Source organism: Hibiscus syriacus, unplaced genomic scaffold, assembly GCF_006381635.1.
Source record: "Hibiscus syriacus cultivar Baekdansim isolate YM2019G1 unplaced genomic scaffold, ASM638163v2 tig00003721_pilon, whole genome shotgun sequence".
NCBI classification, from domain to species: Eukaryota; Viridiplantae; Streptophyta; class Magnoliopsida; order Malvales; family Malvaceae; genus Hibiscus; species Hibiscus syriacus.
In genome coordinates, this window is record NW_024061981.1 from 3,730,848 (window position 1) to 3,755,613 (window position 24,766).

General features: G+C 33.3%; 1 protein-coding gene across 1 annotated transcript; it reads right to left on the minus strand.

The window, feature by feature from the left end:
- Window positions 1–16,728: 16,728 nt before the first annotated feature.
- Window positions 16,729–20,439, minus strand: LOC120181596 (probable serine/threonine-protein kinase At1g54610). Its single transcript, XM_039186690.1, has 7 exons — window positions 20,070–20,439; window positions 19,271–19,552; window positions 18,865–19,182; window positions 18,339–18,560; window positions 17,748–17,835; window positions 17,247–17,347; window positions 16,729–17,064 (listed from the first exon to the last, which is right to left on the minus strand). Exons 1-7 carry the CDS (start codon window positions 20,427–20,429, stop codon window positions 16,729–16,731), a joined length of 1,707 nt encoding a protein of 568 aa, XP_039042621.1. The 5' UTR covers window positions 20,430–20,439.
- Between the last annotated feature and the right edge of the window lie 4,327 nt (window positions 20,440–24,766).

Sequence of the window (24,766 nt, forward strand, 5' to 3'; positions counted from 1 at the left end):
TCCCATGTAGGCACCTCTGGTTGTAGAGCCATCTTTACAGTCTCCCACCAATCGATAACATCATCCTTCAACAAAGTGGTGACACACTCTAACTTACCCTCTAAGTAAGCTGAAGTTGCCTCAAAGTCCTCATGGTCTCTTTCAACCACTGATCGGCCGAAACAAGATCATCATCACCTGAACCATAAAAGTCAATTGTCTTGCAAATCCTCATTCTCTCAACTTGGGACTCTCACGATACTAACGCGCTCTGAGTGACTGGCTAAATAGTTTGTGTCCTAAGTATGACATCCACAATCTTTCTAAGAGTGGAGGTCAAACCTTTGAAGAATGTCACCTCTTCGAATCCTGCATCTAACGGAACCTTGATCCTCTGCCCTAGGTAGGAATTGACACTATCAGGATGAGAGGCTTGACTCTCTATCATATCCTCGAGACCACGCTCGAAATTATCGGCCATCGTAACACTCTACAAAACAGATTAAGAAAAAGGCACCATCATGATTCCAAACTTATACAAGTACTTTAAGTACCTAGGGACATGTATTCACTGACACCTTACTAAAACTAACCACTTGATCTTAAGACCGACTCAACCTAACACTCTGATACTATTAAATGTGACACCCTAAACCTGAATAGATCTAAAGTGTCATATTGGACCACTGAGACAACCCCTAATTTTCAAAACCTATTTATTTTCATTTTAAACATATTGAATGGTGTCATAAAATACTAAATAACAATTTTAAACATTTTATTAATTGGAGGTCAGTAAAATGTAATTTAAATAAAAAAGTATATATTGAGGTTTACAACTCAAATACATAAGTAAGGTATTATAAATACATATGCCCTTAAAGTTATAGTATAATACTCTAAAGGAGATGCTGGAAGTCTTGATGTGACGATACTCCACGAATGGCTCGAGCTACTAACATATAAACTAAAAACATCCAAATGCTAAGCTTACAAACCCAGTAGTATAATCACTAATCTAGAGAAACATTGTGAGTTTCATAAACATAAGCATGCTAAAGACATTGTACTACACAGTAGGTACAAACATGATCTTAATAAGTGGTACCTACTTAGTGTTTAACTATTCTACCACTGAAGTAGGAGTCTCATGCTTTCCTTAATCCTCTACTAAGGGTCTCACCATGAGTACACAACTAAAGAGTCTCTGACCTTAATAACTGTAATTGCTATGCATTATCTAAATGCGACACTAACACTCTTGTGTATTATCTTAATACAACACTACCTAGTATCTAGTCTCACATAGCCATCAGACACTAGTTAACGAAGGGAACCTAATGTCACATATCATAGGTGAAATTCCCACTAAGCTGCTGAATGATCTCCTAGTCATCACATAGCCATCAGTTAAATCATGGAGGGGGAACCCAGCGTCACATAGCATCGGTACAATTCCCACTCAACTGAGGCATTGACTCGGTCTCACAGAGCCTTCAAGCCAAGCTTTAAAGATTTTGTTGTATTGGAATGATGCAACAGTTCATGCATATATGAGGGTCCAAAGGACACACAACACTGACATCGTTAACCCACTCCCTGTTAATGTTTGGGCCTTGCACCTTAGTTAGCCCCTAAAGTGCCTCACGCACTGACAATGCCCCACTATGGTAAATAAGGTGTCTGACTAAACTTTCATGTATCTAGACAAATTAAAGTGAGGTCACCCTCTCACTAGCTGCTATCTCGCTTGTTCTCTTATCTAGAACATTATGTAGGGTTTAATACTCTGTTACTACTATTAGTTATTAAGCTGCTCTATTATGTTCGTTCACTACTTAAGGGAATTTAAGTCATTCTTTGTCTCTAGAAAAGTCTTTACGCGTTTTGTGATTTTACAACAATTATTATGTTTATTGTTCACTAGCTACGATATACTAGCTAGCCCGATACCTGAATCGAGTCTATTGTTGGTTAGCAGTACTCTAATCACTCTTATCATGCTTTCTATCAATTCACCATTTGATTAGAGGGACAACCGTACGTCCACCATTCTCTAACATTCTTGCAGTACACGATTCTAGTATTTCACAATCTAACTAATTCATCATACTGCTTGTCGGTACATCCTTTGTATCTATCCTTCATCCTTAGATACTCATTACATATTTGACTGAAGATACTTGGACGTACTACGCCCACTATGGTTATTCTGGTTGTAATCCACTCCTATGAGTGTTTCTGGCCTTATTTGGCCATTTATGTCCTTCACAGACTAAGTTCTACCATTATGGATCATCTTTGACTCTTACGAGCCTTAATTGAGTCAAATCTAACCATTCAAAGTGAGTAGTATCAATACTCTACTTGTAATATCGGTACCCTAGGGTGAAGTATTGATACCCTATAAGTATCAGTACCAAAAATGGCTTATGTTACTTAAAATATGGCCTAATATCGATACTCTATACCCTGAGTATCGATACTATTGGGGTAATATCGATACTTTCCCCAGCAGTATATACCCCATGCTTGAAATCCTTAAATTTCATCTCAATTTATCTAGTATGGATAATGTTCATCCAATATCGATACTTGAACTTAAAAATGTGTTACTTAGCTCGAGAAACACCAAAAAATCATCCACAATATCTTAGTTTGGTTCCAAATCATGTACTAAAGCTTTAGAAAGTTATTTAGGGTATTAAAGTGGCATAAAACATCTTCTTTATATCTAAAATGTCATTTAATCATGAAATCAAGAATAAACCCTAAAATGCTCAAAATACTCAAATCCTAGAAATTTTTCCATATTTATGAAAGCCTTAACACTCCAAATGATTAAAAAATACAGTACCTTGATTTTTAAATCCCGAAATGAAGCTTATTTAACCACTAAATACTCTTCTTTAGGGCTTGGATGGTAAACCTCTATTTTCTATAGAAAAATATAAAACCCGAAGCTTGAATCCTTAAAATAATATTGCTGAAGGGATTATGAAAGAAAATGAAGCTTGAAAGAACTAAGAAATGTCTCAAAGGAATTATCTTTGGTTTATGGAGCTTGGAGCGGAAGGAGAGGAAAAATGAGAAAGAAAGAAGAAATGAAGTGCATAAGAAGATAAAGAGGTATAAAAGCCTTCATCTTTTAAAAAAGGTAAAATTATACATTTGATCATTGCTCATCTTTTTACTAATAAAAACATATCCTTTTTATGGCTAATTGGACATATTTCCAACCCAATTAATCCCACAACTTAAATTATTAATTCCACGAGGTCCATCTTCCTCTCGGGTAAACCTAAAACTACTAGCCCGAAATTTGAGGTGTTATAACTCTCCCCTTCTTAAAGAAATTTCGTCATCGAATTTTATTTGGATTAAATAATGACCTATCCTTAAGTCCAATACTTAGAAATCTTGGAGCACCTAGACTCTTATAAAAGTTGTTCCTTTAAGAAGAAGTCCTTATATCATGTCATGCAAATTGGAACTCACAAAAATGATCTACAATTTTCTAAGGGCATTACTAAAAGCCAAACCATAAACAACCATTGATAGGTTCAAGTTTAGAGAATATCATTTTTACTGTTTAAAGTCAAAAGCTCAAAACGTTTCATAAGGATAAAACTACCCCTGATTGAAACTACTGTTGTTGACATCTTTCACTGCTAACTTTACTAAGCTGAGTTGACATACTGTACAATTTTATAAATCTCTTTACTTACTGGACTTGGGTAACTCGACATACTACACCCAGATATTTTATGAACACTTTCTATACATGGTCTAGATGTCGACTACTGAAGATATGATGACAATTCTCGACTTTCTAACGTTGATCTCAACGCTTCTACTATGTAAATCTAATTCAATACTCATTCACGCTACCTGACTGTTTCTCACTTGCCTTGTAATTTGCATATGCGACACTCACTTGATCGAGCATCTAAGGTGCTCACAATTGGAAATTGGCCACTTATCGAGCGAAACTAGCAGTATTTGGCTCTCTTAGAGAGAACACTTCATAAAGCAGAGATCCCTCACAACCACGTTCTGGCTTAAGGGTCCTGAGAATCTACGTCTTAAACTTACTATCACCTACCACCACTGAGCTATTTTATGACGACTAATGCTAGTCAAATGCCTCTTAACGCGATTGATTTCTTTTAATCTTGGGCACTAAAATCCACGGTAATAAAAAATGCTACATATTGCTTTGTGTTGTATATAACTTTTGCTTATATACCAACAAGAAGACATTACTGACGAGGCTTGACTCACTAAGTTGAATTACTTACTATTCATGCAAGAAGGCATCATGATGACAACAAGGGGTTTATTTCAGTTCAGACTCACAACTCAATAACATACCTATAGTACCCTTGGTACCTAGGGTAAAATTCTGAAACTGCTGTATCGAAATGTACACCTGGCTAACTTACTCATCACGAGTACTTGGGGCATCTATGCCAAGTTAGCAACTGAAATGCATTGACACTAAATTGGATTTATCTTGATGTTTCTAAAAACAAAGTGATTACTATACTATTAAGAGTAACCGAGGTATTCTTAACATTCTCATAGAGATCCTTATCTTTAATATTAAACTTGAGATCACTAATCTCTATGGGTTGATAACATGAAACCTCTACTAACAATACAAAAACATCCTTAAAAACTCATATCCAACTTTACAACCCACACGAATATTCCTCTAGCAAACACATAAGGGTGAAGGATTATGCGGCTTAATATTTTCTTAGAGTTAACCCTCAACTGAACAAAGAACAACTTATTCTCCTATCTCTGAATTCGAAATCCTAAGGTCAAAGAAACACTTGTGCTAACAACTTCATTTAGGTTGAATACCGAGTCTAACCTAAGCCCTCAACAAAATCTAAGGTAACCTTGTATATTTTACTAAGGCCCACTAACTAGACACTTAAATACTCTCGCTTGGATCCTCTACACAAGTACTTTCTTAACTAGTTCACTTGACACAACCAAAGAATGCATGCACTTATGTCTATTGGAGTAACATGAAAACTAATATAGCTGAAAACATACATAACATCTTATCTGTGACATCAACGTCCTGGCCTCTCTAGAATCTGACAAGCTGGTTCATACATATTCAAACCGAGAACTAGTTGATCCACTCCTCTAATATCCTATCAGGGCATATAAAAAACACCTCTCTAGGTAGGCACTTTATTATGTTGAGCTATTGGGGTCGCTTCCCTACTTAGAGCTGAAACATCATCATCCAAACTCGGGCAGTCCTTCACTAAATACGCCAAGGGTTCGTAACTATAACACTTCTTAAAGATCTGAAAACACATTCCTCGATGATTTTTACCACAATGCTCGTACTCTGGATACCTCAAAATTCTATCAGATCCTCTAGAGCTTTCCATATACGATGAGGTTAGTAGACTCTTACGTTACCCTACGTCTGACCTTTGACTTAACTGGAGTGACAAACCTAACGTCACTCTCCTCTACTCGTGCAAACCTTTGGGCCTCTCTGCCACTGATTGAGATAGATCTACTAGTACACGTGTCCCCTATTTGTGGTGCATGACCCACCCAACAAACTCTTCCTCATACTCTTCTATACTATAATGACTCAATCTCATAAAATCATTCTCATACTCTTACATCAAGCGATCTCTCTGAACTAGCTAAGATAACTAAATCCTTAACCCATCTATGTGTGCTTTTCTGATATACTTGCCTTTAAACTCACTTAGGAACTGATTCCACGTAGGCACCCTTAGTTGTAGAGCCATATCTACATTCTCCCACCAATCGATAACATCATTCTTCAAAAAAGTGGTGACACACTCTAACTTACCCTCTGAGGTAAGGTGAAATTACCTCAAAGTCCTCATAGTCTCTCTCAACCATTAATCAGCCAAAACTAGATCATCATCGCCTAAACTATAGAAGTAAATTGTATTGTACCTCCTTATTCTCTCTATTGGGGACTCTAACGGTACTAACGCGCTCTGGGCGGCTGGTTGAACAATATGTGTCCTAGGTATAGCATCCACAATATCTCTAAGAGTAGAGGTCAAACCTTTAAAGATGGTCACCTCTACGACTTTTGCGTCTAATAGAACCCCTTAATCTTTTACCCTAGATAGGAACTCCTCACTGACGTTGTTAGGATAAGAGACTCGACTCTCTATCCTATCCTTGAGACCTCACTTATACAAGTACTTTAAGTAGTTAGATGCATGTATTCAATGACACCTTACTAAAACTGATCACATGGTGTTATGACCGACTCAACTTGATGCTCTGATACCACTAAATGTGACACCTTAAATCTGAATGGGCTTAAAGTATCACATTTAGTGGTCGAGGCAACCATTGATTTTCAAAACTAGTTTATTTTCATTTCATATATATTGAATGGTATCACAAAAGACTAAATAATAATTATAAAACATTTTATAAACCGAAGCTCCGTGACACATAATTTAATTCAACATAGTACATATTGAGGTTTATAAATCAAATGCATATGAAGGATTATGAATACATAGTCCCATAAAGCTATAGTACAACACTCTAAAGGAGATACTAGAAGCCTTACTGCGACGGTGCTCCACGAACTACTCGAACTACTGACATACAGACAAAAAACATCCAAACACTAACCTTACAAAGCCTAGTAGTATAATATCTAAGCTAGAGCATCATTATGAGTTTCATAAACACAAGCAAGCTAAAAACATGGTACTAAGCAATATATACATGCATGATCTTAATCAAGTGCTACCTACTTAGGGTTTAATTATTTTAGCATTGAAGTAGGAGTCTCAAGCTTCTCTTAATCCTCTACTAGGGGCCTCACCATGAGTTTAACACTAAAGGGTCTCTTACCATAATAATTGTAACTACTATGCATTATCTAGATACGATATTGACATTCTTATGCATCTGAATGTAACATTACTTAGTATCTAGTCTCACATATCCATCAGACACTAGTTAACTAAGGGAACCCGATGTCACATAGAATCAGTGAAATTCCAACTAAGCTGCTGAATGATCTTCTGATCCTCACATAGTCATCAGGCAGATTATGGAGGGAGAACCCATTGCCACATAGCATCGGTACAATTCCCGCTTAATTGAAGTATTGACTCGATCTCACAGATCCTTTAATCCAAGCTTTAAAGATTATGTTGTACTAGAATGATGTAACTATTCATGCATATCCAAGGGCCCAAAGGCTATATAACACTAATATCGCTAACCCATTTCTCATGAGTGTTTGGGCCTTGCACCCTAGTTAGCCCCTGATGCTCCTTGCGCACTAACACTGCCCCACTAGGATAACTAAGGTAGCATGACTATACTCTCGCATAGCTAGACACAATAAAGTGAGGCCACCTTCTCACTAAGTTGTTATCTCACTCGTTCTTGTATCTAAAAAGTTATGTAGGGTTTAATAGTTTATTAATGATGTTAGTTATTAAGCTGCTCTATTCTGGTTATTCGTTACTTAAGTGTATTTAAGTCATTTCTATCTCTAGATATTTTTTCATGTTTCATGATTTTATAACGATTATTGTGTTTACTGTTCACTGATTGCGATACTAGCTAGCCCGATACCTGACTCAGGTCCATTACTAGTTAACGATACTCTAATCTCTCTTACCACGATTTTCCTCAATTTACCCTCGAATTAGAGGGATAACTGTATATTCACCATTGTCTGACATTCTTGTAGTACAAGAATCCAATATTTCACAGTCTGACTAATTTGTTATACCGCTTATTGGTACATCCTTTGCAATGATCCTTCATTCTTAGACACTCACTACGTGTTCAACTGAAGATACTTGGATGCATTACGCCCACTATGGTTACTCTAGTTGTAACCCACTCCTATGAGTGTTTATGGCCCCCTTTGGCCATTTATGTCCCTCACGGACTAACTTCCGCCATTATGGATCATCCTTGACTCTTACGAGCCTTAAATGAGTCAAATCTAACCATCAAAAGTGACTAGTATTGATAATATACTTGTAATATCCATACCCTAAGGTCAATTATCAATATCTCTGAGAGTATCGATATCGAAATTGGCTTCTGTTATTGAAAATGTGGCCTAGTATCGATACTCTATACCCTAAGTATCGATGTAACAGTAATATCAATACTCTACCTAGCAGAATTGATACTCACTACTTGAAATCCCTAAGTTTCATTCTAATTCATCCAATATCGATACTTTTCATCCAGTATCGATACTCAAACCCAGAAATGTCTTATTTAGGCTCGGGAAACACCAAAAAAATCTCAAATGTCTTAGTTTGATTCATAATCATGTGCTAAATATTTATAAAGTTATTTAGGGTCTTAAAATGGCATAAAAACACATTTTTACATCTAAAACATCATGAAATCAAACATAATCCCTAAAATGCTCAAAGTAATCAAAACTTAGAAATTCTTTATATTTATGAAAGCCTTAACACTCCAAAGGATTAGAAAACACTACCTTGATGTTAGAATCCCGAAATGAAGCTCCTTTAACCACCAAGTACTCTACTCTAGGGCTTGGATGATTAAACTCCCACTTTCTCTAGAAAAAATGAAACCCAAAGCTTGAATCTTTAAACAATGCTGCTGAAGGGATTATGAATGAAAATGAAACTTGGAAGAAGTAAAAAATGGCTCAAAGAACTTAGATTTGGTTTATGGAACTTGGAGAGGAAGAAGAGGGAAAATGAGAAAGAAAGAAGAAATAAAGAGAATAAGAAGATGAAGAGATATAAAAGCCTTGATTTTTTAAAAAGGTGTATTTGCACATTTGATCATTACTTAACTTTTTACTATTACAAAATCTCATTTTTATAGGTAATTGGGCCCAATACCAACCTAATTAAGCCCACAACTTAAATTATCAATTCCACAAGATCCACTTACCACTAGGTAAACCCAAAACTACTAGCTTGGAATATGGGGTGTTCTAACTCTCACCTCCTTAGATAAATTGTCTTAAAAATTTACTTGGATTGAATAACGACCTAACCTTAGGTCCAATACTTAGAAATCTTGGAGCGCCTAAACTCTTATCAAATTTGTTCCTTGAGGAAGAAGTCCTCACAACATGTTATGCAACTCGAAACTCGTAAAATCTATCTATGATTTTCTAATGGCGTTACCAACACTGAACCTTAAACAACCATCGAGAGGTCCAAGGATAAAAAATCTCATTCTTGTTTTCTAACGCTAAAAGCTTAAAACGTTTCACAATGATAAAGCTACCCCTGATCCAAACTACTGTTATTGACCCATTTCATTAGCTAACTGTACTAAGCCAAGTTGACATAGTGTACAGTTCTATAAATCTCTTTATTTACTCAACTTGAGTAAGTCGACATACTACACGCTGAAATCCTATGAACACTTTACATACATGGTCTTGATGTCGACTACTGAAGATATGATGACAATTTTCAACTTCATAACATCGATCTCTATGCTTTTGTTGTGTAACTCTGATTCAATAATCATCCATGCTACCTAACTGTTTCTCATTTTCCTTGTGGTTTACATATGTGCTACTAACTTGATCAGGCATCAAAGTTTTTCACAATTGGAAATCGACCACTTACCAATAAAAACTAGCAACATTTGACTCTCAAGGAGAGTAAACTTCATAAAGCGGAGGTCCCTCACAATCACGGTCTGACTTAAGGGTCCTAAGACTCTACGTCTTGATCTCACTATCTCTTACCACCACTGAGCTATTCGATGATGAGTAACGCTAGTAAAACAACTCTTAACATACTTGATTTTCTTTAATATTAAGCACTGAAATCCATGGTACTACACAACATGCATATTGTTTTATGTTGTATATAACTTGCGTTGATATACCAACACGAAGATATCAATGACGAGGCTTGGCTCACTAAGCTTATTTACTTACTGTTCATCCAAGAAGGCATCATGGTGACATCGGATGATTTACTGCACATCGAGACTCACAACTCACTAACAAACCTATAGTACCCTTGGTACCTAAGGTAAAATTCTAAAACTATTGCATCAGAATGTACACCTGACTAACTTACTCCTCGCGAGTACTTGGGGCATCTAGCCCAGCTAGCAACTGAAATGCCTTGGCATTAACTTGGATGTATCCTGATGTTTCTAAAAATATGGTGATCTTTATACCGAAAAGAGTAACCTGGGTATTCTTGGATCATCCTATAAGGCTTAGCCCTACGACCAGCTGAATAGGCTCCTACCGTACTAATTTCTGCTTCTTCCTTTAATTGTTCAAATCTTGCTTATATTCTTAATGTGTTGTCGCGTGATTAGGACCATTTTCATCGAATCCTCCATGAATTAATTTCATGTTTTTAGGAATGATGCATGTGAAAATGCTTAAATAAATGCAGTGCAAAATGTAAATATATAAATGCATATGCAAAAAGTGTTGATCCTGATGATGAATATCATAGAATAATTTTCATCATAGATAAAAAGTCTTCACATTACAAGATAGTCTATTTTACAAACATGTTTTCGCTTAGATGTTGGGTCTGAAATGGATCAATTCTTCGTCTCGGAGCTTTGTCCTTGAAAATTATGCCCCTCAAGAGCTCTATAACTTATCTCGGTTAATGCCCATGTAGTTCTAGAATCATGCGGTACACCTTGATGATTAATGGTGGAATAGTTGTAAGTGAAATCTCTACCATTACTTTACCTTCTCAGATAAAGGGATATCATTTCGAGTATTCGAGGTTGTTCTATCAGTTAACTCTAATGCACAATCTTCAAGCAATTTTTCTTCCTCATTAGCAATCAGTGCATATCTGTGTATGTGGATGCTTGATTGAATTTTTTTTTCTCTACTTATGAAAAAATTCACTTAAATATTCCCTTGTGGATCAACATTTTTGCATTATGTTATGATGATGTAATGTAAAAAAGACAAAAAAAATTAGAAAAAAATTAGAAAAAATGAGTTAGTACAGGTAAGATAACCGATACAGATAAAAGTGTTATTCAAAGATGAATATAGAATTTACCCCATCATGGTATCTACCCGAGCATGCTTTTATTAAATAGTAATCCTACCTAGACATGTTTTCTACCCGAAATGTTTTATTTTCAAGAAATTGATCCTAACCGCATGGTATTTAGTTCGCAACTTTCATTCGAAAAGAAATCTATTCTATGAATTTAAAGCAAAATGTAAAGGTTTAGAGTCGTTCCTCCTTCATGTACACTTATTTTGGTTCCTACTAACGAACAGAGGTTCTGTATGGCTCTACCTAGGGTGACCATTCTATGGTTCACTATATATATGGTTTCAGCTCTAACAGGGAAAGGTACTCGAATTGTCCTTATTGTCGGTGCCCCATTGGGTTGCCAAACCCTCAATCCTCACCCATTATAGGCTTAAACGGATCAAGTTCAATTCGAGTGGATTCACTTCCTTATACCCATACGAGGAATAAATCCCTGCAAATGTATAAGGCATGTGTACCCCAGAGGTTTATTTGCTAAGGCTCATATGAAGAATAAATTATTACGAGAGCAAAGCGTTCACCCCTATTTACTTGGGAAGAAGCTCAGGTATAGAGCTTATGTCATGCAAATGCGTGTGAGGTGTATGATGAGGAACACATAAACCTTCGACCAAACAAAACAACAACAAAAGAAGAAGTACTTTTGAGAGAAATTTTGGTGAAGTTGAAAACATGAATTTGAACAATAGTACAACTATTTATATAAAGAATGTATAGTAATGCAAAATTTCAATAAAATGATCATAAGCTAAATATAGACTCGAACTCATATATCCACCACTACAACAATATATAAGTGACTTACAGCCTGACTCTTTAAAGTGTCCCCAACAGAGTCGCCAAGCTGTCGTAACGTCTTTTTTGACGAATGAGTAATTTTTCGATGAAAACCCTAAATTACAACTTATTTAGGAAAAATTAATTTTTTTATTTTGATTAAATTGATTTGGGAATCGTCATCAACCTTTGTGTTAGGTAGGTCGAACACCTAAAAATGCCTTTTAAACAATTTTAAGAAAAATCATTTTTAAGACAAAAAATGGTATGCACTTATCAAAGATTTATTTTAGGTTAGGGAGTCGAGTATGCGTGGGGAAGGGTAAGCACCCCTACTGCGCACAAAATTGGTACATAATCGCTTATACGTTGTCATAATAGTTGAAATTGAAATTTAAATAGAAATTTAAATATGATCCATTTATTAAACATTGATTAATATATTTTAATTCTTTTAATAAAGAACATTTCATATTTTGAGAAGAACCCACGTGATTTGCACTCCAACTACTAGGAATGCTATCTCATCGATTTCCTCTCTATAAAAGAATGTCCCTTCTCTATTCATGAGACTAAAATAGAATAAATAGAAAATAAAGCGCAATAATTAAAGGAATAAAATTAAAGTACTGAGAAATGAAGGGCAGAAATAAAAAGATAAAAATTAAAAAATGAAATTAAAGGATTAAAATTAAATATATAAAAAATAAAGGGCATAAATTTAAATATACAAAAAAATAAAAGAGAAATGAAAATAAAATGTTAGTGCTAATTTATAATGACCGTAAATAATGCGAGTTGTACCCCGGGGCATGGCGTTGCGAGGTCGTACTATGGTTCGAACAATAAAAAAAGTTAGCGGTTAGTAAATTAGCAGTTTAAAAATTAGTAGTCAACAGTTAAAAGTTAGAATTTTACCTGGACCACGAATAATATGGATTATACACCAAGACTGGTTACCACAAGGTCGTATTAAAGTTTAACATTCGTATTTTAAACAACAAGAACCAAAATAAAATAAAATCATAAAAAACAAGAAAATTATGACTAAAACAGTGACCTAAATTAAAATAAAAAAAACAGCAGAACAATATGAAATAAATGAATATCACAAGTTACCAAAAGAAAATAAAACAAAACATGCAGCCTAAATCGAAACAAATAAATAAAAGATGAAATTAGTAACCAAAATAGAAATATGTGGCTAAATATGAGGGACTTGGACGTGATTTACCCATATTTTAATATAACACCTATATTGTTTTACTAATAAAAAAACCCTAAAACTACACCTAAACTAAACGAGCTCTATCTTCCCTAACCCATCTCACTATGTTGCACAAAGCTTCCCAACTCCAAGAGCAAAAACGATTCAGCCACCAAGGTTGGGTGGCCGCTAAACTCCGGTAGGTCTTCCATCCAACCAAGGGAGACCACAAAACCCTCCTAAGAGACCTAGAATGATTCTTCTCCTCTCAAAACACATAACCCAAAAACTCAAAAGCCATGGTCACCACATTCTCACCGTAAATCAAAGCTGCCATGAGACTCTAACCACCCTGACGGTGGTCGGATTAACCACGACCGAGGCTTGAACCATTCAAACTCCTTTCCCCTCTCACCTAAAACCCCAAAACCAGAACTTAAAAGCCTAAACTAATGTCCTCTTTGGACAACTCCTTAACACCCGGTGACCTTGAGGTAAACGCTTTCTTTCCATTTTATTTTTATCTGAAAAACTAATAAAGAAATAAAGCTGCTGAAAAAGAATCAAACTTTGGAAAATTTTTTGATGTTGTTGCATTGATTTCGAATGGGAAAAAAGCGCTATTACAGTGTTCTATTGTTTTTGAGAGAAAAGAGAAACAATGGGGAAAAACTTAATATGGGTCCCCTTTTTTACAATCTAATTTGAGGTTTTATAACCCATATTACATGCCAGAAAATTTATTGCTTTCTTGTTTGGTGACTATTGAGCATGGGTGAGGCATGGTGGTGGCGTGGGGCTGCTGTGCAGCAGGGCATGGGTAGCATGGTGGCGTTGGTGGTGGCAGCAACAGTAAGGAATGTTGTTGTTGTGCATGCAGAACAAAAAATGGTGATTACATTCATCATTGTGAATTAAATCAATCAGTTCAGTATTTTTTTCAACAGTTTGAAAAGAAGACCTTGTTAATTTTGGCTCAACACTTGTTTCACATTTATAATTATAATTAATATAAAACAAATGAATGTGATCTATGTTAATCTCTGTAGAGCTTCATAATTAACATGTCCAAGCCTCTCATGCCATAAATTAAATGACTCAAGCATATAAATGGAAGAAGAAACTTTATTTTTATTCATGCTTTTGGTTTTTACAAAGATAGCATTGAGTTTCCATATATCATTCAATACATATCCTATACCCATAAATGTTCTCCATTTAGACAAAATCAGCTTTTGGGATTCAAACACCATTCTAAAGCCATGAACACTTGCAAGTGTTTCAGAAATAAGGTTTTTACATATGTCAGGTACATACAACACATTCTGCAGCTTGAGTTCTTTTCCAGAACTCATCTTCAAGACTACAATATCTTTACCCTTAATTTCAAAAGTCGCGACATTGCACATATAAAGCTTCTCCCCATTGTTGCAAAGTGTCAATTTAGAAAATAAGTTATTTTTGCAACAAATATGTTGTGTAGCTCTAGTATCGAGCCACCATTATCTTGTATTAGAGTCAACCAGTTTGATTTCAGATATTACAACACATAGATCTATATCCTCCACACCCTTAGCCATTATTTCCACAACATTAGCCTCGTGAGATTTGGTTTTCTTTGGATGTCTACACTTAGAGGTTTTGTGCCTAATCTTTCCACAATTAAAGCACTTCCCTTGGAATTTATCTTTCTTAGAAATTCCATCTTTAGGTCTCAGATTTGACCTATTTTTTTGTTGTTTTCCCTTCTTGAAGTTCTTGACTTCCATAACATTTGCCTTAGCCTCTTCTTTGTTGAGCATTTTGGCATTAACTCTATTGTCTTCTTCTATTCGAAGTCTGACAATCAATTCTTCCACGGTCATTTCATTCCTTTTGAGTTTCAAATAATTTTTGAAGTCACTCTATCCATGAGGTAATTTCTCAATAACGGCTGCTACTTGAAAGGATTCGCCTATGACCATTCCTTCGGAAAGAATTTCATTGATCAGTAGTTGGAGTTCCTCCACTTGTACTTGTTTTACTAATGGTTTAGAGTCAACCATAGTAAAATTCAAGAACTTGGTAACTAAAATCTTTTTAGCTCAAATTTCTTTATCTTTGTATTTGTGGTCCAATGTCTCCTATAGTGTCTTTGTTATTCATAACGAGCATATACCGAATATAATGAATCTTGTATACAATTTAGAACTACATTTTAATACATATAAATTGAGTTCTTTTAAGCTTCAACAACATTGAAAGCAATAACATTGTCTACCCCTTTTTCTCCTTCTTTGAGAACATGAGGATCTTCCTTCGAGAACCTTGAAAGGTTCATTGTGGTCAAATAGAAAATCATCTTGTGTTGCCATATCTTGAAGTTTTCTCCGCAGAATTTCATCGGCTTCTCATTGTGGTTAACTGCTACTACCGATTAACTCACATTCATATTTGGATTATGAATCGGTGTCACCATTTTAGCATCCAAGCTGGATAAACTGGTGGATCTCTCTTTCTCCATTTTATATAAAATAAACAGAACCATAATTAGAAATAATTCCAATAAACAAAAATGTAATTCTTGTTTTTTTTTTAGATTTTGTTATTGGGCATAATCAATAGTTTGAAATCTCAAAGTGGACAAATCTGTATAACATAAATTATCGTGAAAGTAATCGTGGTTACTGAAATTGTCCTGGACTTTGGAAAGCAGGCTAATTAGTCAATCTTCAGGATATATGTAATGTTAAGCAAACTAACAATTCGAGATGAAATTCGAACCTAAGAAAAATTAAATGAATAAATTAAATTTCTTTAAAGATAAAAGAAAATAAATGGAAGATAAAATACTCTTTGGTTTTGATCTTGAGATTGGAAACAATTGAGGTATGTCGCTACACAATTTCCTTAAGACAAATTTTCAGTCACTCCTTGGTGCTCGAGATCTTTTGGTCGTCTATCCTCCAGGATACAACAACTAGATGATCAACTATAGTAACACAACAATAGAGATCGTGAATCATCCCTGCATTCAATTATCACCGAAAAACTAAGAAGAAAATAAAAGTTCTTGAATTCTGAGATATGATAAACATAACGGATTTGCTCAATATTTATAGGAGATTTTCAACATAATTTACTACAACTAGATATCTTTTAATATCTAGATTTAAACATATAATAATATCTTTTAAATTTAAAATATTAAATAGATATACACTCATTTTATTATTCAAACTTAAACAAATATTATTTTAATTTAAAATATTCAAAAGTATATAATTATCTTTAATATTCAAAGTTAAAAAAAATAATAAATACCTTTTTAAATTGACATATTCAAAGAGTAATTATCATATTAATATTAATATTCAAATTAAATATTATCTTTTAATTTGTAATATTTAAAAGGATTCAGAATTTAATATAAATATTAAATTCATCAAAATAATTATCCTACTAATATTCAAATTAAATAATATCTTTTAATTTGTAATATTTAATATAAATATTAAATTCATCAAAATAATTATCCTACTAATATTCAAATTAAATAATATCTATTAATTTATAATATTTAAAAAAACTATAAATTTGATATAAATATTAAATTCATCAAAGTAATTCATTTTTTTCCATGGGTGAAAACCTTTAGAAGAATACTAAAGAAAGGCAAAATCTCAGCACAACCTTGTCATTTTACATGTCCTAATCATCAATAGCATATTGTAATTGCTTCTTTTGATTGAAAGTACCGAATTCCCTGGTGGATGCAGACCTACCGACTTGATTCAACCTGTAAGAGTTATCATTGTTCTTCTGATAGTTTTTGGGTCGTGTTTGTGATTTGGGTAATGGGGGCCGGTTTCTGATGTTCCTAACAGCACCATAAGGAGCATATGTACTTGGGGATGTCTTTATCCCAGATGAAGCAAATGGATAAGGGCTCTCGACCTGGGTCGCCTTCGAACTGGACAAGGTACTTGTGGTGCTGCTAGCAGGCTCTTGAACTTGCACATTTGGCTCGGTCATCTTCTGAGTGTCCTGAGACAATAAAAGCTGATGTACTATTAGCATTGAAGTAATGATAATACAACTAACTTTATAGGACAACATCAACATGGAGTCACTAGAGCATCTCTTTGCTGTTTCTCTTCCTTTCAATCAGATTTAAGGATTGGAAAAACAGGGATACTTCGCTCATTTTTTGCTCGAAGTTTCCTTACCTCCCTACGAACGTTGCTTACTTGCTTTTCTTCAGCCTCCTCATCCTGTTTCTTATGTTCACGAAGCATTCGAGGTCGTCGTTTTATTTTTGTATTTCTGTGACGATAAAATGAAAAAAAATAATTAGGTGGTTCAACATAAGCATTAACACTCTTAACAAATCATGAGAAAAAACACAAAGTTGCATTATTAGCCTAATGGATGCATGGTTGCTGCATTTTGTACTTTTTGAAAAAATAAATTCATATTCATCATCCCATTAACTTGTAACTACTTGGTAATATATGTCAAGGACGAATGGAGTGTGTTTGTGCACTGTTCCATGCACCTTGACAGTGCTCTTAAATTTACATCGGTATCATAATTGAACTGATGCAAAAACATATTTACATTCTGATGGCAACTTACCACATTAATTGTCAATATTTCTCTAGGGATTTAGAAACATTTGGACATGATTGGCATAAAAAGATTAATAATGAATTGTGAAAATGAAACTTACTTTCTCTGTTCATTTGCTTCGACATCGGTGTTATAAACAACAGGAAGACCTGAAAGGTCACACGGTAACGGACTTGTGTAAAAGAACTGCAAATTCAAAGTGTTTCTTAGTCGAAGATTCCGAATAAGGTTCGCATGTAATCAGATAATTTGAAACAACACAATGTAAAGGGCAATTGTATCACAAGAAATTAACAGCCAGAAGTAAAAAAGAAAAAGGAAAAAGTTTGTGTCTTTGGCCAATGAAAAATCATCCATGTGGATTTTACATTGTCCCAATCATTTTGCTGGTAGAAGATATATGTTTACTAAGGATAATGCATGGAGTTGGTGCACACATCACTGTCTCTCAAACTTGTGTTGAATTTAATAATTGAAGATTGCTTAACTATGACAAATCATCAGCTCTAGAAATTCAAGACTGATTTCGAGAAGTGTTCTTAGTCACAGCACACCGATTCCGATCGGAAATAACAAAGCTGGATACAATATGGAAATAAAGCTAAGACTCAAAGGCCTTCCTTTTCATCTTCTTCTCAGCAAGAAAAAAAATAGAATGGCACTAAATAAGTTTCCAATTCCATACTTACTTTATTTTGCAGGGCTGAAGAAGCACAACCACGGTATGCAGGATCTAAAGCAAGAAGAGTGCTCAAAAGACCCAAGGAAGACTCGGGAAAGTTCCGGAAAGCGTCTACCAGACTAGGTTTGTATGATTGCGGAGGTCTGAAAGTTGTGGACAGCCTCAACCTTTTCCAATATGCCTCTGATGGTGTACCACACAACTTGAAAATCCTATGAAGCTGCTCAACCTGAATGCACAAATTCTAATATTAGAAACCAGTAACATAAATTTGACAATTAGATAGATTACTGATGAATATTAGAATGTATTACCTCAGTTCTACCCGGCATGATTGGCTCCTGCAAACATCTCTGCAAGAGGCATCCAGCACTACAGCCTCAACCTTTTCCAATATGCCTCTGATGGTGTACCACACAACTTGAAAATCCTATGAAGCTGCTCAACCTGAATGCACAAATTCTAATATTAGAAACCAGTAACAATAAATTTGACAATTAGATAGATTACTGATGAATATTAGAATGTATTACCTCAGTTCTACCCGGCATGATTGGCCTCCCTGCAAACATCTCTGCCAAGAGGCATCCAGCACTCCAAAGATCAATTCCAACTCCATAATCTGTTGAACCTAGCAACAGCTCAGGGGCTCTATACCACAGTGTTACAACACGGCTCGTGAGAGGATACTTCTGGTTCGGAGAAAAATAATTTGCAAGTCCAAAGTCAGCAATCTTTAGCATCCCATGTCTATCGATTAGTAAATTTGATCCTTTAATGTCACGATGTAAAATTCCGCTCTCATGGCAATGCTTCAGACCCGAAAGCAGTTGATGCATGTAACATTTTATCTGCATCGACAATTCAAATTAGCAACCAATTAATCTAGTGTCTCCGGTTCCTGCAATCCCTGAAAGAGTAAAGGCAAATATATCGAACCTGCGGTTCTGTAAGCCTACCCTCCTGAGACATAACTCTTGTCAGATCGGACTGCATGAACTCGAAAACTAGATAAAGACTATATTGCAATCTTGATGTTGCCAATCCCTCAAGCTTCACTACATTGGGATGATCCAACTTCTGTAATATCATTATTTCTCGTGCCATAAATTTCACACTCTCGGGTTCTGATGTGTCGAAACGGACCTTCTTCAAGGCAACTATCTTTCCAGTTTCCTTATCTCGAGCCTTATACACATTGCTGTAGGTACCCTGGCCTATCTATAACCAAACATAAAGGAAATTTGCATCAGTTGCATTTCTTAGCATAAAAATTCACATCGTTTTAAGTTGCATCTGTTATTCACTGAGTCAAAGACAATAACAATTATAGATAGTTTGTTCTTGTTAATTGAATCAGAGTATATATAATGAATGCAACACAGATGATCCTAATAAATTGTGTTGAATGTTTGTTGTTTCCACCACTTTCTTGGCAACCAAATGAGATCAGCGTAGGAACGTCATTTTGAAGAAAAAGATACCATAAATTTTCAAATTGTAAACAAGTTATTGTAAATGCAAACTCTACTCGTCACCATAGTATTAAATTGCGGCCACAAGGCAGTGTATCCGTAATATCATAATATTTCTTAAAGTTACCGTGACAACACAACAGCATCAACAATTGAAATAGTCAATTTTAGGAAACAAAGCACATCCTAAAGTATGCAACATCCGCAACCATTCTTAGCAGAGAATTAGTTGGTACTTGTAACAACAAAGTTGAGGGCATTACCTTATCAAGCTTATCATAAGATTCGGCACTCTTTGGAACCAAGCCAGACAACACCTCTTTGGGGATATTATCGATTAGCCATTTAGGCCATCCATCAACCATTTCATCTCCAACATCAAAAGCATTTCTCTTCCGAACAGCTTCATTGCTTCTCTCTTTCTCTTTACCGGCAACAACAACAACATCAGCGCTACCAAATCCATTAGCCTTCTTTGGTAGTTGCGGATCAGAATACCTCTGACCAGTTGACCTTCTATGACCCGCAAATGCTCCTTTTCCAGTATACCCATTTTCCACTTTGAGCTTCTCTAAGCCCCTAGGTGGTGATTCCATTGAGTTCTTTCCTTGAACGCAACCCATTTCTTTTGTTTCAGCAACCAAAAAGGCTTCTTTCTCGATCGTTTAATAATGAAAAAATGACGTATAAAAAAACACCATGAAGAAGAAGAAAAGGAGACACTTGGAAGAGTACAAAGAACGAAGAGAAGCAGATAGGAGAAGGGGAAAGAAAGGGGAGACGAAAATGGCCGTCCTAAGACGGCACTGTTGGAATTTTTCTGCATGGATGAAATCAAAAAAGATGAGTTTTTTAAATCTTGTTTTGCTTTCATTCGAATCATTCGTTTTGGGTTCTTTTTGGTCTCGCTTTCTCCGCTCACCGAGACAGACGAAAAGTGGAGAACTTGAGACCCCATCATCCATGGTGTTGCCAATTGTCTCTGTAATAACTGATTCAGGTAGTTGAAACTTGAAAGCCAAATAATACACTTATTACAGTATTATTTTAAGACATTTGATTACTTTATATATACTTTTTACAGTATAAAAATAAGGTAAATCTACATATTTTATCAGTCAAACTATTCATGGATTACGCTTTCTTCATTAATTTTTTTAAATCATATTTTAATTTACGTTTTTATAGTGTTTTGGTCATCTTTTGGTTTAAAATAATAATGATATTAACATATATTATTATAAGGTAATGCAATGTTATCATTAAAAAAAGTAAAAAAAATATCATATAAATAATTTTGTTTATTTTTTAACGACATGTGACCAGAACAGAATAAAAACATAAATTTAAATATAATTTCAAAAAAGACAATTACGTGACCAAAAAAACCGTGAGAATAAAATGGTGACTAAATACATAATTGATCCTAAAGTAATTAAATTTAATTCAATCTAAATAATTACTATTTTAATCATATAAATAAAAATAAATCGAATCAAATATAATTAAATAATAAATCAATAAATCTTACATAAAACAGGATAACATAGGTATCTTTTAACCGCTCCATGAACTAATGTACTGCAGCATCCTTATTCTTTCTTCCTATTAATATTTTCCAAAATTTCTCAATTAGAGCCTTAGTGAAAATAATTTAATATCAAAGAGGAGTCTTGAATATTATAAAAGTGTTATTAAAAAATAATATAAAGAGATGTATTATTACGACTATTCCTAAATATAAGGTATAATTATATTATTTTTTTAGTTGAATTGGGACGGATATTTTTCGTCTTAAATTCAGACTCAATTCGAACATATATTCTAAAAAATCTGACACGATCTGACTCAAACTCAACTTTAAAAAAAATAGACTTAACAAAATATGATTAAATCCAAAATTGTTAAATTCGAGTCTCGTGTCAATCCCGCAAGGCGATGTCTAATACCACGATTACACCAATTGGGATAGCTTTTCTACTATGACAGTGGTGCATCCAGGATACAGTCAAAGTTGTATTTTATTTTCGTTCAATTATTTTGTCTTGTGATTGCTAATATTATTTTGTACTAACATCAGTTTTTTCAACACTAAAACTCACATTTTTCCACCAAGACCTACATGTAACAATACTATACCTTTGATATTAATAACACAGATAAATTATTGATGCTCGATCAAATGTTCTCATATTGTATATTTTATGATTTCGTATATGATTTTTCTTAATTTCATTTCTAATCAAATTTGAATCGTATATCTTTCTATTAGTATTAAATACATATTTTATTTCAATTATTTTTTACATCAATTTTGAAAGTGTTTTAAAAAAAATCATAATTGTTATCCATAATTATTAGCCGGTATAATCATTATATTTATCATGTCAATTAGTCAAATCGTTAATACTAAACAATTTTGGTTAACCAAACTGCTAAGAATGATTGTTAATGGTTAAGATTACGGTTACAAATTTTAATAAACGGTTAACTAACGATTAACCGTTAATAAAATCAATTTTTAATTTATTATGTTTTTACACAAATAACTTAACATAATGTTTTTATTTTTTCTAATTTACATATATTTTTTATAAATTTCTACACAAATAACTTAATATATACATTTTTTATTATTTTTAATTTTTATTTCTTTAAAAATACATAAACATACTTACACTAATACAATTATGTGTTTATTGTTAAGTACCAAGATATTAGGAGATATACATACTTTATACTGGTGTAAGTATGTGTTAAGTGTTACACTTTTTTATTTTATTTACTTACACCGATGTAAGTATATGTTAAGTGCTACACTTTTCTGTAGTATAAATTATAAAAAAATTTGACAAATAATTATAATAAGTTAATCATAGGTTAACCATTAACATGTAACTGAACCGTTAGTAACGGTTAATCGTAATCGTTTATTAATAGTTAAATTATTATTAGAAAATCTTATAATCGTTATAACGATTAACCGATTGTTTAGGCTAAACAATTCAATTAATCGTCCATAAACAATTCTACTTAATTTTATTTTTTTTCCAATTTAATCTTTTAGTTTTGTATTTTTATTTAATCTAATCTTCCTACTGCAACCAGGTATGAATTCTTTATTGTAATTTATTATTGGACTACATTATTATACAATAGTTTGGGTTTATCAACTTTAAGTGGTATAGTAAATTAATTGTAAACCATTGAATTTCAAAAAAACTTAGCATGTAGATTTATTTTCTGTACATATATTCATAACTAATATTTGATCACCATGGATGGATATAAGATTTTATATTAGAAGGGACAAATTTAATTTTAGAGGATGAACTTGAATTTATAAAATTTAAAGGGAACGAACACAAATTTTCAATTAAAAATATATAAAAAATATAAAATATATAGTAATTTTACATTTTCAAAGGGGTGATGGAGTCTATCCCATCCACCCCTCAATTCTATCCTATTGATGAATGTTTGACTAGCGACATCATAGTGTGGCAATTTAACCCGAATTCGACAGGTTCTGACTCGAGCCTATTGAGTCAATTTTTTTTTTAAAAAAAATCGGGTTTAGATCTGGTCAGGTTCAAGTGGAGAGTGAAAAAACTTCGATCCAACCTAAGGATAATAATGAAATTTCTTTAAAAAAATTATTATTATTTAAAATTAAATCCTTATTTTATATTGGGTTGAGTCGGGTCAGACTTATGCTCTAAAAATTCGAGTCGGATAAATGATATATATTTGGGTAAACTACAGGGGTGACCATAAACTATGGTCAAAAATCATTTTGACCACCAATGTTCAATTTGATCAAACATACTATCCAACTATTTAAATGTTTCAATTAAGTCACCTGTTATTAACAATTAACGGAACAAGTGACGTGACAGTTAAATATATTTTGGTATAATTACATAATATGTCTATGTTACTTATATATATTCTTTCAATTTATAGATTTACATTCCTCCCATCAGAGGGTGACAGTCACCCTCTGGTTGAAAGAAAATAAACCAACGCATAAGGGCAGGTGTGAATCAAACCAAAGACCTCTTCGATGAAGGGGAAAGCACCAAACTATTGGGTCAAGACATCCATTTCATTATCTTCATACAACAAATAATATATATCTTGTATCTTAGTAAATTTTTCGTTTAGACAACAAATAGTATAATTAATAAATAAAAGTTAAGAATATTTTTACATTAATAAAAAATAAAAATATATAAAACATATTAATTTTTTAATTATATAATTTAATATTATATATATAAGATTAAATTATATAATTAAAAAATATAATATTTTATATTAACAAAAAAATATGAATATAATATTTTATATATCTTAATTCTTAAATTTTAAAAATTATTATTTTTTATTTTCATCTTAACTTATTAAATATATATTTTATTTTTGTCCAAACCTATTAAATATATTTTATTTTTGTCTCGACCTATTAAATATATATTTTTTTTTATTTTAATGTAAATATATATATTTTACCTTTATCTTCACTTAAAAATATATTTTTATTTTTATTTTTTTAAAAAAATATATTAACTTAAAATATTTTATTATTATTTTAATATATTTTATATATTCATATTTTTTGTTAATGTAAAAATATTCTTAATTTTTATTTATTAATTATATTATTTGTTTTCTAAAGAAAAATGTACTAAGTTACAAAATGTATAGCATTTGTTGTATTAAGATAACCAAATGATGCTTTGGCCTGGTGGTTTGATGCTTCCCCTTCACCCAAGGGGTCCCTGGTTTGAATCCCACTTTACCCCCCTTATAAATTAAAATAAATTAAATTTTCTAATTGATTGATGATATGTGTCATTATTTTAATTTATTAATAACTTGATTGAAGCATTAAAATAGTTGAATGGTATGTTTAATCGTATTGAAATATAGGTGGTTAAAATGATTTTTTACCATA